This window comes from Falco peregrinus, chromosome 7 (assembly GCF_023634155.1).
Source record: "Falco peregrinus isolate bFalPer1 chromosome 7, bFalPer1.pri, whole genome shotgun sequence".
NCBI lineage: Eukaryota > Metazoa > Chordata > Aves > Falconiformes > Falconidae > Falco > Falco peregrinus.
Window position 1 is genome coordinate 1,269,559 of NC_073727.1, and position 14,033 is coordinate 1,283,591.

The following is a 14,033-nucleotide window of genomic DNA, read 5'->3' on the forward strand; positions in this document are numbered from 1 at the left end:
CCCTGGGCTTCGGGAGAGCAGACTTGGGCCTCTCCGGGCACCTGCTTGGTGGAGTAGCGTGGGGTAGAGCCCTGGAGGGACGAGGGGCCCGAGAGAGCTGGTTAATGCTGAAGGACCAGCTCGTCCAGGCTCAGGACCAGTGCGTCCCAGCAAGGAGGGAGTCGGGCAAAAACGCCAGGAGGCTGCATGGATGAGCAAGGAGCTCCTGGACAAACTCCAACACAAAAAGGAAGCCTGCAGAGGGTGGAAGCAAGGACAAGCAGCCTGGGAGGAGTAGAGAAATGTCCGAGCAGCCAGGCGTCAGGTTAGGAAAGCTAAAGCCCTGACAGAATTAAACCTGGCCAGGGACGACAGGGGCAACAAGAAAAGTTTGTGTGGGTATGCAGTGATGGAAGGAAGAGCAGGGAAGACGTGGGGCCTCTCCAGAAGGAAACGGGAGGCCTGGTTACCTGGGATATGGAGACGGCTGAGGTACCTGGCAATGTTTTTGTCTCGGTCTTCACCGGTGAGCGCTCCAGCTGCGCCGGCCAAGTCGCAGAAGGCAAAGGCAGGAACTGGGAGAATGAAGAACCAGCTGCTGTAGGTGAGGATCAGGTTTGAGAGCATCCAAGGAACCTGAAGGTGCATGAGTCTGTGGGATCTGATGAGATGCACCCGCGGGTCTTGAGGGAACTGGCGGCTGAAGTGGCCGAGCCACTCTCCATCATATTTGAGAAGTCGTGGCAGTCCGGTGAAGTTCCTACTGACTGGAAAAGGGGGAAACACAACCTTCATTTTTAAAAAGGGGAAATAGGAAGACCCGGGGAACTACAGGCTGGTCAGTCTCACCTTGTTGCCTGGTGACATCATGGGGCAGATCCTCCTGGGAGCTATGCTAAGGCACATGGAAAATGAGGTGACTGGTGATGGCCAGCATGGCTTCAGTAAGGGCAAATCGTGCCTGATGAGTTTGATGGCCTTCATGGGGTTACAGCACTGGTGGATAAGGGAAGAGCAACTGATGTCATCTACCTGGGCTTGCACGAAGCATCTGACACTGCCCTGCGTGACATCCTTGTCTCTAAACTGGAGAGACATGGGTTTGATGGATGGACCACTTGGTAGATGAGGAATTGGCTGGATGGTCACACTCAAAGAGTTGCTCGATGTCCAAGTGGAGACCGGTGAGGGGTGATGTCCCTCAAGGGTCAGCACTGGCACCGGTGCTGGTTTAGCATCTTTGTCGGGGACGTGGGCAGTGGGACCAAGTGCCTCCTCAGTGACTTTGCCGACACCGCTGAGCTGTGTGGTGTGGCTGACACGCTGGAGGGAAGGGATGCCGTCCCGAGGGACTGCGACAGGCTTGAGAGGTGGGACCGTGCAAACCTCATCAAGTCCACCAAGGCCAAGTGCCAGGTCCTGCACGTGGGTCGGGGCAATCGCAAGCACAAACACAGGCTGGGCAGAGAACGGATTGGGAGCAGCCCTGAGCAGGAGGAACTTGGGGGTGTCGGTGGACGAGAAGCTCAACAGGACCCAGCAATGTGCACTGGCAGCCCAGAAAGCCAAGCGAGCCCTGGGCTGCATCCCCAGCAGCGTGGCCGGCGGGGCGAGGGAGGGGGCTCTGCCCCTCTGCCCCGCTCTGCTGAGACCCCCTGCAGCGCTGCGTCTGCTCGGGCGGCCCCAGCACGAGAAGGAGCTGGAGCTGTTGGAGCGAGTCCCGAGGAGGCCACGCGGATGATCAGAGGCTGGAGCCCCTCTGCTGTGGGGCCAGGCTGAGAGCTGGGGCTGTTCAGCCCGGAGCAGAGCAGGCTCCGGGGAGACCTCAGAGCAGCTCCCAGCGCCCGCAGGGGCTGACAGAAAGCTGGGGAGGGGCTTTGTGCAAGGGAGGTAGTGACAGGGCAAGGGGTACTGGCGTTAAACTGAAAGGGGGGAGATTCAGGTTAGATATTGGCAAGAAATTCTTCCCCGTGAGGGCGGCGAGGCGCTGGCCCAGGCTGCCCAGGGCAGCTGAGGGTGCCCCATCCCTGGCAGTGGCCAAGGCCAGGCTGGACGGGGCTGGGAGCAGCCTGGGCTGGGGGGAGGTGACCCTGCCCCTGGCAGGGGGCTGGAACTGGGGGGTCTTTGGGGTCCCTTCCAACCCAAACCATTCTGTGATTCCATGAACACCATCACTGAGATTAACCTGAGTTGGTTAACCCTGGAATTGGCTGCAGAGCCCACAGGCGCCCCTTGCCAGAAAAGCCCTCTCGTTCATGCCCAGGTCTGTGCCCCCTCCTTAGGGCACTGCCCTGTTGCAGTGCAGTGCTCCTGCGGCTACACAGGGCTGCATTCCTGTGTGCAGCAAAGGGAAAATAGCAGAAATTACTCTTGTGTATTTGCAAAACCACAGCAAACCCATCTTTATTAGCGACGTGGTGCTGGTGTATGTGAGAGCAGCCATGTGCCGTGCCAAAGACAAGTTGATTGCCTCTGCTTGTTCAAGATGTTATCCTAACCATGCATACAATTCTCCTACAGACTACCGCATACCTTCTGAGTTGTATTTTGTAGGCAGATTAAAGACAGTGTTAATTCCTGGCATTATGGTTATGCCTCATAATTCGGCAATAACCTTCAGGGGTTGCAATAACTCAAATTGCCCCTGAGACAAGTTAAATATTGTCCCCGTTTCTCATCACAAGTCAGAGACAGCATTTCCACAAACTGCATGAAAATGTTATTTTGGCACAGCAAGTTTATGGAGGGAGGGAATCAGGCTTACATGGATGGGCAGCAATTAAAATGACCCAATTTCATACTCATGCTCCTTAGTGCTGGTTGTTCAGGCTTCCCCTGATACCAATAACAACCCCAGAGGCATAAAAGTGTGGTTCAGAGAGATTTTAGCACTTTGAACCCAACTACATTATTCTTTTTAAAGCTGGATGTTTTTTCTATTTGAGCCCCGATTACCAGGATCAAACTGTACCCAACCCAGAAGAGAGTGAAGGGAAGCAGACCGCGCCGGGACATGGCTTTCTCTGGCAGGCTCTTTGTCTTCATTGCCATGGTCTCACATAAAAAGCTGCTTGTTTATAGTATATACATTAAAAAAACCACACCCAAACCCAGCCTGGAAACTGCAGTCGTTGAACAGCTTTCATGTTCATGGGGTGACCACAAGCCACACTTGCCGGGGAGGCTCTTAGGATGCTTTCCATCGCAGGAGCGAGGACACCTTGTGGATCACGTACACCAGGGTAGCTAAGAATGCAAATACCTACAATGGAAAAAACACATCAGCCAGTTAACTTTTTATTACGTGGTATGAGTTCCTGTGTGAAGCAAACACCTCATGATGCATTAGATTTCTATTGACTCTTGCATGTTTGGAGACATTCATGCATAGTAGGACCGGGACTAGTTTCTCCCCCCTCCCTGAATGGCTGGTGCAGGCAAATATTTGCCCTTAAGGCCACTCCACAGTTGCCTCCTCACCTTCCTTCCCCTGCTTGCCAGGCACTCACCGCAGCAGCGATGTTCTCACGGTACATGATCGCTTCCGGAGGGAAGACAGCCAGCAAGCGGATGCTGTAGGTGAAGTAGGCTTCCAACACGGCAGCACTGAGGTAGAACAGAGCTGCTGTCTCGTGGCAGATGACATCCTAACAAACAAGGATCACACAGTCATTTCCAAGGAGAGAGCACACTGAAGGGGGGGTGGGGGGGGTGGGGGGGGTGGGGGGTGGGGGGAAGAACCCCCCCAAGCAATCCCCAGCCTGCGATTTGGGGTGCAGTAGCAGCAAAGGAGACGACTGTCTATTAGTGACACCAGGGAGGGCAGTGGCCCAGAGGTTTGTCACATCTACTTACCAAGGTGACCCAGAAGCTCTTGCCCCCATGCACCCCGAAGATGTAGAGGCACAGCAGGCTGACAGTCATGACAAAGCAGAACACAGAGACAAACATCACCCAGCCTTGCAGGATGGCGTCTGGGACCCTTGAGGATGCCACCAGGATCCAGACAAGGCCCCCAAAGATCTGCAAGTGAAAGTGAGAGAGAGGGTGAGCATGGGATAAATTGGCTCATCCAGAGCAAAGCCAAAAGCCATGCACGCCTCTCGCACAAGCACTGCACATGGCAAAAGCTCAGGGATGCCGCCGAGTTCTTCCCAGCTGCCGCTGGAAACTGAGTAGCTGGGAGCATCTGCTCTAACCTTGACCCAAAAAAGCCTCCATGTAGCCGTGCCTCCTGGTGCCACTGACGTTTGCACCCCCCCACACCCCAGCACTGTGCTCGGGGGCTGGGGCAGGCGTTTCCAAGGTGGTTTCGGTGAGCAGGGAAGCTTATCTCAGAAGGGCGTTTGCTTCACACCCAGTGTGGCAGCTCCCTGAAGAGTGGTGCCAAGCCCAGCTCACCTGCACCGCCAGCACAGACAGGGGACCTCAGGGAGGTGACAGACATGGCCTTATTGAAGGCCATGTGCAAATGTTACCCTGAAAGGAGAGAGAACAGGCTGAAGAGAGGTAATATGGCCAGTTTTGCTCTCTGAGGTAGGGGAAATAAGGTTTGAGGCTCCCAGCTCCTCCTGGGAAGCAGGGCTTGCGTTGCTGCTCCAGCTATTTGGGTCATATGTCACTGGCTACACCAGAGCTCTGCCAGGTACCAGCTGCTGCTCCAGTAGCAGGTGGGACCCCATTCTCAGTCAGCCTTCAGAGCTTGCTGTGGGTTCTCTGGTGGGATACACAAGGACATCTGTATCTAGACTCCATCCTTTCTCTGCCAGCAGATTCCTGCACAAGCGGACGAGAGCATGATGTCCAATGCTGTGGAATGTCCAAGTTGCAAGTGGTGTCTTTGCACTGAAATGCGCTCAGCAGCTTCCCCCGCTTCAAATCAGCCCAGTTGTTTCTTGAACCTGTGCAGTTTAGTCTGTGCAGCATCCTGTGATGAGGAGCTCCTCAGCTGAACCCACACTGTGTGGAGGCCAGTGCTGCTGTGGGGACCTGTCCCTCATCACTGGCTGGTCTTGGCTTTGTAGGCAAATCTCCAGAGGTAAGACAGCTTCACTGACTCTAAGATCGCTCTGATTGCCAGTGTATCCCAGGCCAGCCTTTGCCAGCATTGTACAATCCATGGCATTTCCATTTCCTTGGAGGCATTTTGCAAGTGGAAAAAAAAAAACCATTCTGATTTATGATATTCAGAAGATGTCACATTGTTTGTGTCACCCCATACGTGGTTCCATTACGCAAATTGATACATTAAATCAATGATGGGGTTGAGACCTTGCACATATCTCAGTGAACGTAGGTCTTCCGAAGTGCTGCTGGTTTGGTGCCTCTTGTAACAACCAAAGCCTGAACACCTGAACTTGAACGCTAATCCAGCCCATGTAATAACTCGTGTGGTGACACCACGAGTGCACCACAGCTAGAGATCCTGGAGAAAACCTTACAGCTGCTCCATGAAAATCCAGCACAGTCAGGGTGAGATATGAGGTTGGTGGAGGAAGTATCACTTCTCAATTCCTACCCCTTGCCATCTCTCCTTTCCGCAGGATGTGATTTCTCACTCAGGCAAGTACGTTTGACAATTGTTTGGTCACTGACTTTGGTGTTACAGTGCTGCTGTTCAGCAGACTCACAAAAATGAGGCAAGGGTCATGAGGCTCGGTGACAAGCCCCAGCAGAAAAATTTATCTTTTAAATAGCCTTTTGCAAAGGAAACATATCTCTTTTTCAGCTCGTTTCAGCTTTTCTGCATAGGCCTGGCTATCCATATATGCAGAAAGCTCTTCAAATAAAACAGATTACAGGAACTAAACCCAGCCTCACAGAATAAAAATGGTGGTTCTTAATCAGCACATCCAGATGCAGCAATCATCTGAGCTGCAGGCAGGATTTTCTGGCATTATTGCAATTGCCTTAGCATTTGAAGTGCTGATTTTTTTTATTAGTTTTTTTTTACTTACCACATTAACACACTGCAGGCAACCTCAGATTCCACTAAGGACTGAGAAATTCTTTATACTTCTGAATGCTGTGATTCAAGGCAGCTGCCTCCTTTGTACATAGCAGAGACAATACTGCTGCACAACCTAGAGCCATACACCTCTGGAGCTGGAGAAATCCTGTTACACAGCATTCCTCTTTCCCCAGTGGTTCCTGAGCTTTTAAGGCTGCACATTTCCAGATTTTACCCAAACATAAGGACAGGGTGCTTATTTTTGTCTCATTAAGCAAGCTGCCTTGCCAAATCCCCTGGAGATAGGAATTACAAAAGAAAAAAAGAAAAAAGGCACCATGAGCACACTGAGGCCAACACAACCCAGTGGCAGGGGTGGCTGGCAAGACCACCCAGCCAGAGTCTCCCCAGGGACTTTTCACCCTCCACGTAGCTGCAGGAAACCTGGAGCTTGCGCCCGGGGCCTGGGCAGTGACCAAGTCCCCAGAACATATTTGGAGATGCTGAAGCAGAGCCTTTCTCTACACATTGGTAATGCCTGCTTTAACCCAGCTCCTCTTTGCTGGGCTACTGTCCCTAGGAGAATGAAGTAAATGCTATAAATCCCAGGAGTGTGGACTGAGTTGGGTGACAGGAGAGGATTTGGTCCCAGATGGCAAAGCTGAAATTTTTAGCATGAAATAATTTGAATGCCATCCTACAACACTCAGCCAAACCCCTCAATGCTGGATGAAAGTGCTCAGGCTTTGGAAAAAGCCTCTTAAACTGCTGTGAGAAGAGCACGCTTCATGGGTGGGGGCAGAGGACACAGGAAAAAGATTCAAGTTGAAACTTTCCACCTTTCCGTCAGTGCTCACAGCAACGGCTTTTAATCCCCTGTGCCGAGTCCAATGAGACGGTCATTTTTCACCCACTCAGTGAAATGACAGTAAGGGAAGAAGTTACAAGATCTTTGCTCGCCCTTTGCTCACCTGCTGTAGCCCACACAGCCAGGTCCAGCACGCTGTGCCTCCAGCTGAGGAACGCTGCAGCTGCAGCAGCCCAGGCTCTTTGCTGCTGCAAATAACTACCTCGGCTAGCCTCCACCCCCAGCTTTAAACAAGTAGTTTATCCTCTCCCTGCATCAGCTTCTACAACCACCTTCCAATTCATGAATTGGCTCAATTTGGCAGCCTAGTTTAAACCTACCAGCAACCCCCTTGAATTTGTTCGGCAGAAAATTACAAAGGGTTTTCAGAGGCTGCAGATGAATCCCCTGCAGACTAAAGGAGAACTTCAGAGCCCCAGCTCCAGGCTTGAGGTTTTCCTTGAGGGGGAGTGAGGCACCAGGGGCTGCTCCCAGACCCTCGTAGCTCCTGGACTGCATGCTTTGTGTCAGGTCTCATCTCTCAGACACGTGCAGCGTGCTGGATGCCCCACAAGCAGCACCTGCCCTCCCCCAGGGAAAAGCCAGCACTCACAATTTCAGGAATGAAGAGCACATCTGGGAAAGTCGTCAGAACAGCCAGACCGCTGGGCAAAGAGGTGGTGGAAGTTGCCCCAGACATTGCAAGCCTCTCCCACGGTGACTAGCAGCCACTCTGGCTCTAGCTGCTGGAGTTAGCTGCCGAATGCAGCCTCCTTCCTTCCCTCCCTCTCTCTCTTCCTCCTTCCCTCCCCTTCTTCCTGCTCTTCCTCCTTCCTGTGGAGGTGAAGGCAGCTGCGAGTGGCACAGGTGCGGCCAAACCCTGTACCAAGGGTTACCTGGTGGCCGACGGGAGCCGCGGGAGGTTCTCAGCAGATGTGGGCAGCCCGGAGCCGTTCTGAGCCGTGCAGGGCCAGTGCCGGTGCGGTGGCAAGCGGCACTGGCTTACACACGGGGGTAATGGCAAAGGCCTGTACCCATCCAGCTGGGCGGCCTCTCATCCCCTTTATTTGCACAGTAAGTCAGTGTCCCCCACATGAGCTGGCCACAGCAGCAGGCACAAGGGCAGCTGGCATCCAGGATGTGCCAGCTACTGGAAAACAGTGGGGATGAGAAATCTCTCATAGACGGAGATGCCCCCCAAGACAAGGGCAGGCAAACTGCAGGGCAAACTGCTTCCAGTGTCTCAGGAGACTGGCTATGCCAAGGTAACAAAAATGGCCTAAAATAATGAGACTTCCCAAGCCACTTGGTTTCCTTTTATGTTTTTGCTTTTTGTTTTAGTCTGGAGTCCATGGGAGTCAGTCATTCCCCTCTCTGTAATGCAGAGCATTTACTTCTTTTTAACACACTGACTTGGATACCCAACAAAACCACACGGCGTCAAACACCAGGAAAAGAAAAGGAGCAATGCGGGAATGCATATTGCTATGGAATAGTGACCCATTGAAGAAGTGCCCATTTCAGCCAGGCCTTATATGTGATGCTTGGCCTTCTGCAGCTGCTGCCATGCACAAGGCTCTGGTGCAATGCGGCGCAGGAGGCAGGACTGCCTCGCTCCCGGCCCCTCGTGGCTCTGATAGCTGCCACCGTCAGCTCTGGCCCTGAGCCCCCAGCCAGCCTCCTCATGGCTGCAGCAGGGGGCACGTTCCATCGTCATAGCTTTGCTCTCCAATCCTGCAGCAGCTTATGTCCCAGCCCCAGGGCAGGATGGGGGCCCTGGGCAGCACTGAGTGTGGTGATGAGGCTACGTGAGCCAGCTACATTGGAATAATGGTGGCGTCTGCGCCACTGGTGTGTGTCCTTCTGGCTCGGAGCACTACGGGTACATTTTGCAGCAGGCTGGCAGGCAGGAACAGGGAGGGCTCTGCAGCAGGGAAAGGAATAAACACTTGCCCTGAACCCAAGGGACACAGAGACTGGGGGCATCAAGTGCAAGACAGGAAGATAATGTGAAAACTTTCCCTTACAGAGGAGCCAGTGGGGCAGGTGGCTGGACGAGGCTGCAAAATTGGGGAAATTGGACAAATACTTTTAATAAGCAGACTAAGGGAGAAATATGTATTATTTCATACAATATGCACAAGAATGTGAGCAGAAAGGGAAGGGACCACATGCCTGAGCCCAGCTGGTTTGAAATATCAAACTCAAGTCTTCACTATGGCTTGCTATAGGCATTGAAAGGACAACGAGCAACTGGGAATTCCCTGGGCAGCCTTGGCAGGACACACTGGACTGGCCCCAGGGGTGCTCCGGGAGGCCAAAGCAGGTGGGTGACTGTGAAATACCATAATGCAGGAGCTTTCCAGAGCTGTTTCTGTAGGATCTGAAGATCCAGTGCTGCGAGCAGCTGAAGCAAACCCTGCACGCCAGCTGGAGCTTTGGGCAGCGTTTCCCCCCAGTCGCTGCTCAAGGGCCACAACCAGCCACTGAACAGTGAAACACTGAACTTTTGTACCAGGCTGATAATGGGCAGAGGTCAAAGTATTCAATGAAGATAATTTACACACATAGGGTGTTTTAGAGGTTAACAGACGGCTTTGGGATATGCATTTTTTCCCTCAAACACTGTAACTGGTTATTAGTATGTGTTAAATAAAGCACCCCCAGGACCAAGGCTGTGTTGGGCCAGCAAGGGAAGGTACAATATCCACATGCTCAGCTGCAGACGTTCATCAAGTTTATTCCCACTGTACTCCTCCATGATTTGCTCCAGGGAGCCAACATGAACGCTGTTGACAGTGACATGGAAGAGCTCCTCTCAGGCTGGGAAGAGCCAAGGAGGAACCAAACATGCTGTCGCCCGGGGCCAAGCCGCTGCTGCTGCGCTGAGCTGTGCGCAGCCTTCACCCGCCCTGTGGCCCCAAGCACTCCCGCTCCCGCTCCCGCTCTGCCGCGCCGGGGCCATGCCGTGCCGTGCCGTGCCGTGCCGTGCCGCGCCGGGCAGCACCGGGCGGATGGGCCCAGCCTGGCGCGGGGTGGCCGCGCGCCCGGGACAGGCAGGAGGCCCTGGGCTGCGCTGGGGCGCGCGGCCCTGTCGCCTAGCAACGGGCGCCAGGGCGCTCGCCATTGGCTGCGCCCAGAGGGGTCGAGGCCGCTGGCCAATGGGGAGGCGCTGTGGCGTAGGGGAGGGAGGCTGGGGGACACCAGCGCAGACCAAACCGGCCCAAACCGGTCCTAAGGGCGCGGGTCGGCCCGGCCTCAGGCCGCCCCTGAGGGCCCGGCCCGATTCGGCCCCTGACGGCCCGGCCCGGCCCGGCCCGGCCCGCCCCACCGCTGAGGCTCCCCTGAGGCGCCCCTGTGGGCCCTGTCTGGCCCAGCCCCTGAGGGCCCGGTTCTAATCCAGTGTGCGACCGGAGTCTCCCTGCAGGCAGCTGGAGCTGGTGAGCTGCCCTGCTTCCGCTGTGGCAGAGCCACCTCGGTGCGGGGAAAGGTACCCTCAGGGGGGAAGCTGCTCTCGTAGGGCCTGACCAAGCTTGTCCTGTCGGCTTCTGTCCCAGGGGAGCCGGCCTGGCAGCTGTGCCCTGTTGGCTTCAGGTGTGGTTTGGGGCAGGGCTGAGGCAAGGGGCCATCGGGGCTGGGCAAGGCTTGCCTGCCTTGGCCTGTCAAGCACTGTCCCTGGGGTGTGCTCTGCCTTGGGTGCTGCTGTCTCTCCGCTTTCCCCACCCCTGCCAGAGCTGCAGGCAGGCACTGCCTGGGGGGCGCTGTGCCAGGCTGCTGTCACCTCTGGCTGGGGCTGTCGATGCCTTCCTTCTCCCAGGGCTCCCTCCTCTGCCTCTTATAGCACCTTCTGATGAGCTTGAAACGAAGATGAGACCAGAGCAGACTAGTCACCAAGCTGGCTTTTCTGCAATACACAGCAGGGATCTGTTCTTGACTTTCAAACTTGATGGTAAGAAACTAAAGTTGCAAAGAAAGAGTGTTCTGAGGGTGACCGGAAAGGAAGTAAAACCTGGTAGAAACAAATGCCTTGCTTAGCTGGCACCTAGTCCAGATTTCATAAGCTAGCGTAGCGGTAGCTTGTGTTCACACTCACACTTGGTGATGGTGCAGGGTGCTTTGACCTGACTGAAAGCCAGTGTAACCTGTTCTCCCTTCTAGTATTTTCTACATGCGTGACCTCCAAGTACCGGTACCTGACACTGGCTGGCTGGCTGACAGGTCTGTCTGCACCCAGCCACACAAAGTGGGGCTATCTAGCAGCAGCACCTCAGATAATTCTAGAATAGCCTTTGCTTTGAAATGCATTACTTCTTGCTAGAATGTGGGAAACAGCCAAGGCCAAAATACCTTCCACTTGATGCATTTCATAAGAATTCATCTCTGTTCTTCGGTCAGCCTATTCTGTCTGAGGCTTATTGCATTCCTGAAGGGCAACCTCTTTGGTTCCTCTCTGCCTTCCCAAGGTGAATTCACTTGGTAGGGTGGAGGGATTCCCCTTTCTGCTTGGTACATACAGTGTCATATCTGGTGCTTGTAATAGCATCTTTCATTCAGGAAAAGCAAATGAACATTTGTTCTCTGTGGGGAGGCCATTAGCAAGGTTTATAGTTATTGTGGACCCTTGCAGAGCTGAGTCATCCTGAGATAGCTGCCCTGAGTAAACATGCTTTCCCTTTGTTGTGTGTGGTTCTGTGCTTGAAGTGTAGTCCTGTCTGTAGTTATATTTAAATGGGAATGTTTTTATGAATGGTATTTCTATAAAAGTACTGCTGTTCTGTAAGTCTGTAAATACTGATGTCTGTAAATATGGGTGTCTGTATGTAGATTTCTATAAAATATATACAAACATTTTTCTGTTTAGCCTGGAAGGGGGATGTCTCTGTATCAGATACTGCCCAACAGTCTAACCAATTCATTGAGTTCGTGGGTGCCCTCCACAACAGGGTGAAAGCAAGTTTAGATTAATGTGATTCCTTCTTCCACCTGGGGGAGAGAAAGGCAGAGGAAGGAGCTTTCCCCAGGAGGAACTCTCCTGGGTCTTCTCATGTCTGCCAGCTCTGTGCTTTCTAGGACTGTTTTTACTTGCCCATGTCAGGCTTCAGATGGGAAGATGTAGCCTTTAAATTCTGCCTTATTTTCTGTTACCTGTCTGAAATGGCTTTAGTGTGCCTTAGGTTTGCCATGCTTCAGCTCTGTCGAAGTGATGGAAGGGTTGCTGCCTCTAGCAGATCCCCTGATGTCCTAGAAGCAATGCTGTGCTCCACAAATGTGGCCTTTTATCATGAGCAATGGCTAGTGATTAATTGGGAGAACGCTGGAGTGAAATGAGGAATCTCCAAGGATTCATAGAATGGGGTAGGTCAGGTGGGTCCTTCTGATGTTATCTAGTCTGATTCCTGCTCAGAATCGGCCCAGTCAGATGATGTTAGTCCAGGCTGTGTCCAGTCATGTTTGGAGTATCTCCAAGGATGAAGATTCAGCATCATCCCTGAGCAGCTTGTTCCAATGTTTGGGCACCCTCATGGTGAGCAACTTGCTTTGTCTTGAGTCAGAGTCTGCAACTTGTCTGTTGCCCCTTGTTGGTCCAGTGTGCCCCTCAAGAAGGATCTGGCTTTTTTTCCTCCAGTGAAGGAGAGAAGTGAGAGTATGAAGTGAGGTAAACACCCCTCAAAAACACCCACCCACCCTGCTGCCCACAACCCCCCACTCCATGTAGCATCTTCTCTAGCTTTTCCACTGTCCTTTGCCAGTAGCTTCGTTTCCTGTTGAGCAGTGGCTTGCATTTCCCTTAGCCTTCCTTTGGCTTCCAGTCGCCCTCCAGAAGCCCTTTCTGTTGTCCTTCACCTTTTTTAGTTTGGCTTCAGCTAAGCTGTGGCTTTCCAAAAGCCATCCCTGCATACTTGCACAATGTCTCTCAGGGGTGTTAGAGGATGTTGCTCCATGTCTGCTGTCCCCTGGCCACCTCCTCACTGCCCCCTGTCCCCTGCCTGCAGAGTCTGAGAAGTCTGTTCTGGTTTGTGTGGTTGCATTCCTTCCTCACCAGGTTAGCCAGCCTGCTAGCAGGGACTTTCTTACCCACTCAGTCAAGGAGGCCCAGGGACACCTGGACTGGCAGTCTGTGTTCCTCGTGTTCCTCAAGAAAGGGTCCTGTGGTCATAGGAGCCAAAGCCCTGACTGTGCCACCAGCCCGATGGAGGCAGCAGGATGCGTTTGCTCCTATTTGAGACTTCCTGAGGAGAGTCCTGCCATGGCCACCAGCTTTTCCCCCTGAATGGTGCCTGATGTCACGGGGGTGAGGGCCTGATGAGCCTCACCAGCCTCCCTGGAGCATCATGGAGCTGCAAGCCACTTGAGGCTTCAGGTCAGGTTGGCAGAAGAGTGCCTCTACCTAGCTGCAAAGGGGAGCTCTGATAAGTGCCAGCCTCCTGGAAGCCTTGCCTTGTCTCACCCTTCTGCCTGTGCTCCACAAAGAGGGTGTCACCTGTGTACGGGCAAGAGCACCCCCACTCCCCCTGCCTCTCTGGACCTGTTGTGCAAATGAGCAGTGTATGTTCTAAGGGCAGAGACATCTCTCTGCTCTACAGACAGCCTATATTCTGCATACAGGCAGAAGAGCTCCATACTTACTACCTGTGTGTACCAGGTCTTTGTTCAGCAAGGAGAAAAGCCTTGCTGTGTGCTTCTATAGACAGAGTGTGCCTGATGTACAGAGACACCGCCCCTTTCACCCCTCAGTCTTCACAGATTTCACGGGGGGGTGGGGGTGGAGGGGGGGGGCGGAGAAGCCCTGCCGGGCCCATCTCTGCTTTATAACCAGAATATGTTCTGTGTCCCAGTGGGGAAGTGGTTTGTGGTGCTGTCCATGTGTATTCTCCATACAGGTATTTTATAGTCTGCATGGTGACAGAAAGGTATTGCCTCACCTCACCCTTCTGCTCTTTTCTAGTCTCTATACAGCTGGTGTACACTGTATAAGCAGACCAAAAAGCCCTGCTTTGGTGGTATCTAGCCTATGACTAGATGGAAGAAACTTGCTTTGCCTGCATAGGGTCTGTGTACATGAAATATAGTCAATATCTGGAGAGAAAAGTCTTGCCATCTATTTTCTGATAGGCAGAGTATCACCTGATATGTGCTACATACTGAGAAAGCAAGCCTGGCTTAGCCCGTCTGTGTGTCATCTTGAGGAAGACAGTGTGTAGTCTGTATAGCAACAGAAAAGCCTCCCCTTCTCATTGGCATGTCGTGTATTCAGAT

General features: G+C 53.2%; 1 protein-coding gene across 1 annotated transcript; it reads right to left on the minus strand.

Annotated features, from left to right (window-relative positions):
- Window positions 1–3,102: 3,102 nt before the first annotated feature.
- Window positions 3,103–7,544, minus strand: MAL (mal, T cell differentiation protein). The gene is made up of 4 exons (XM_005232320.3): window positions 7,390–7,544; window positions 3,835–4,002; window positions 3,489–3,626; window positions 3,103–3,241 (listed from the first exon to the last, which is right to left on the minus strand). Exons 1-4 carry the CDS (start codon window positions 7,474–7,476, stop codon window positions 3,167–3,169), a joined length of 468 nt encoding a protein of 155 aa, XP_005232377.1. The 5' UTR covers window positions 7,477–7,544; the 3' UTR covers window positions 3,103–3,166.
- Window positions 7,545–14,033: the final 6,489 nt, after the last annotated feature.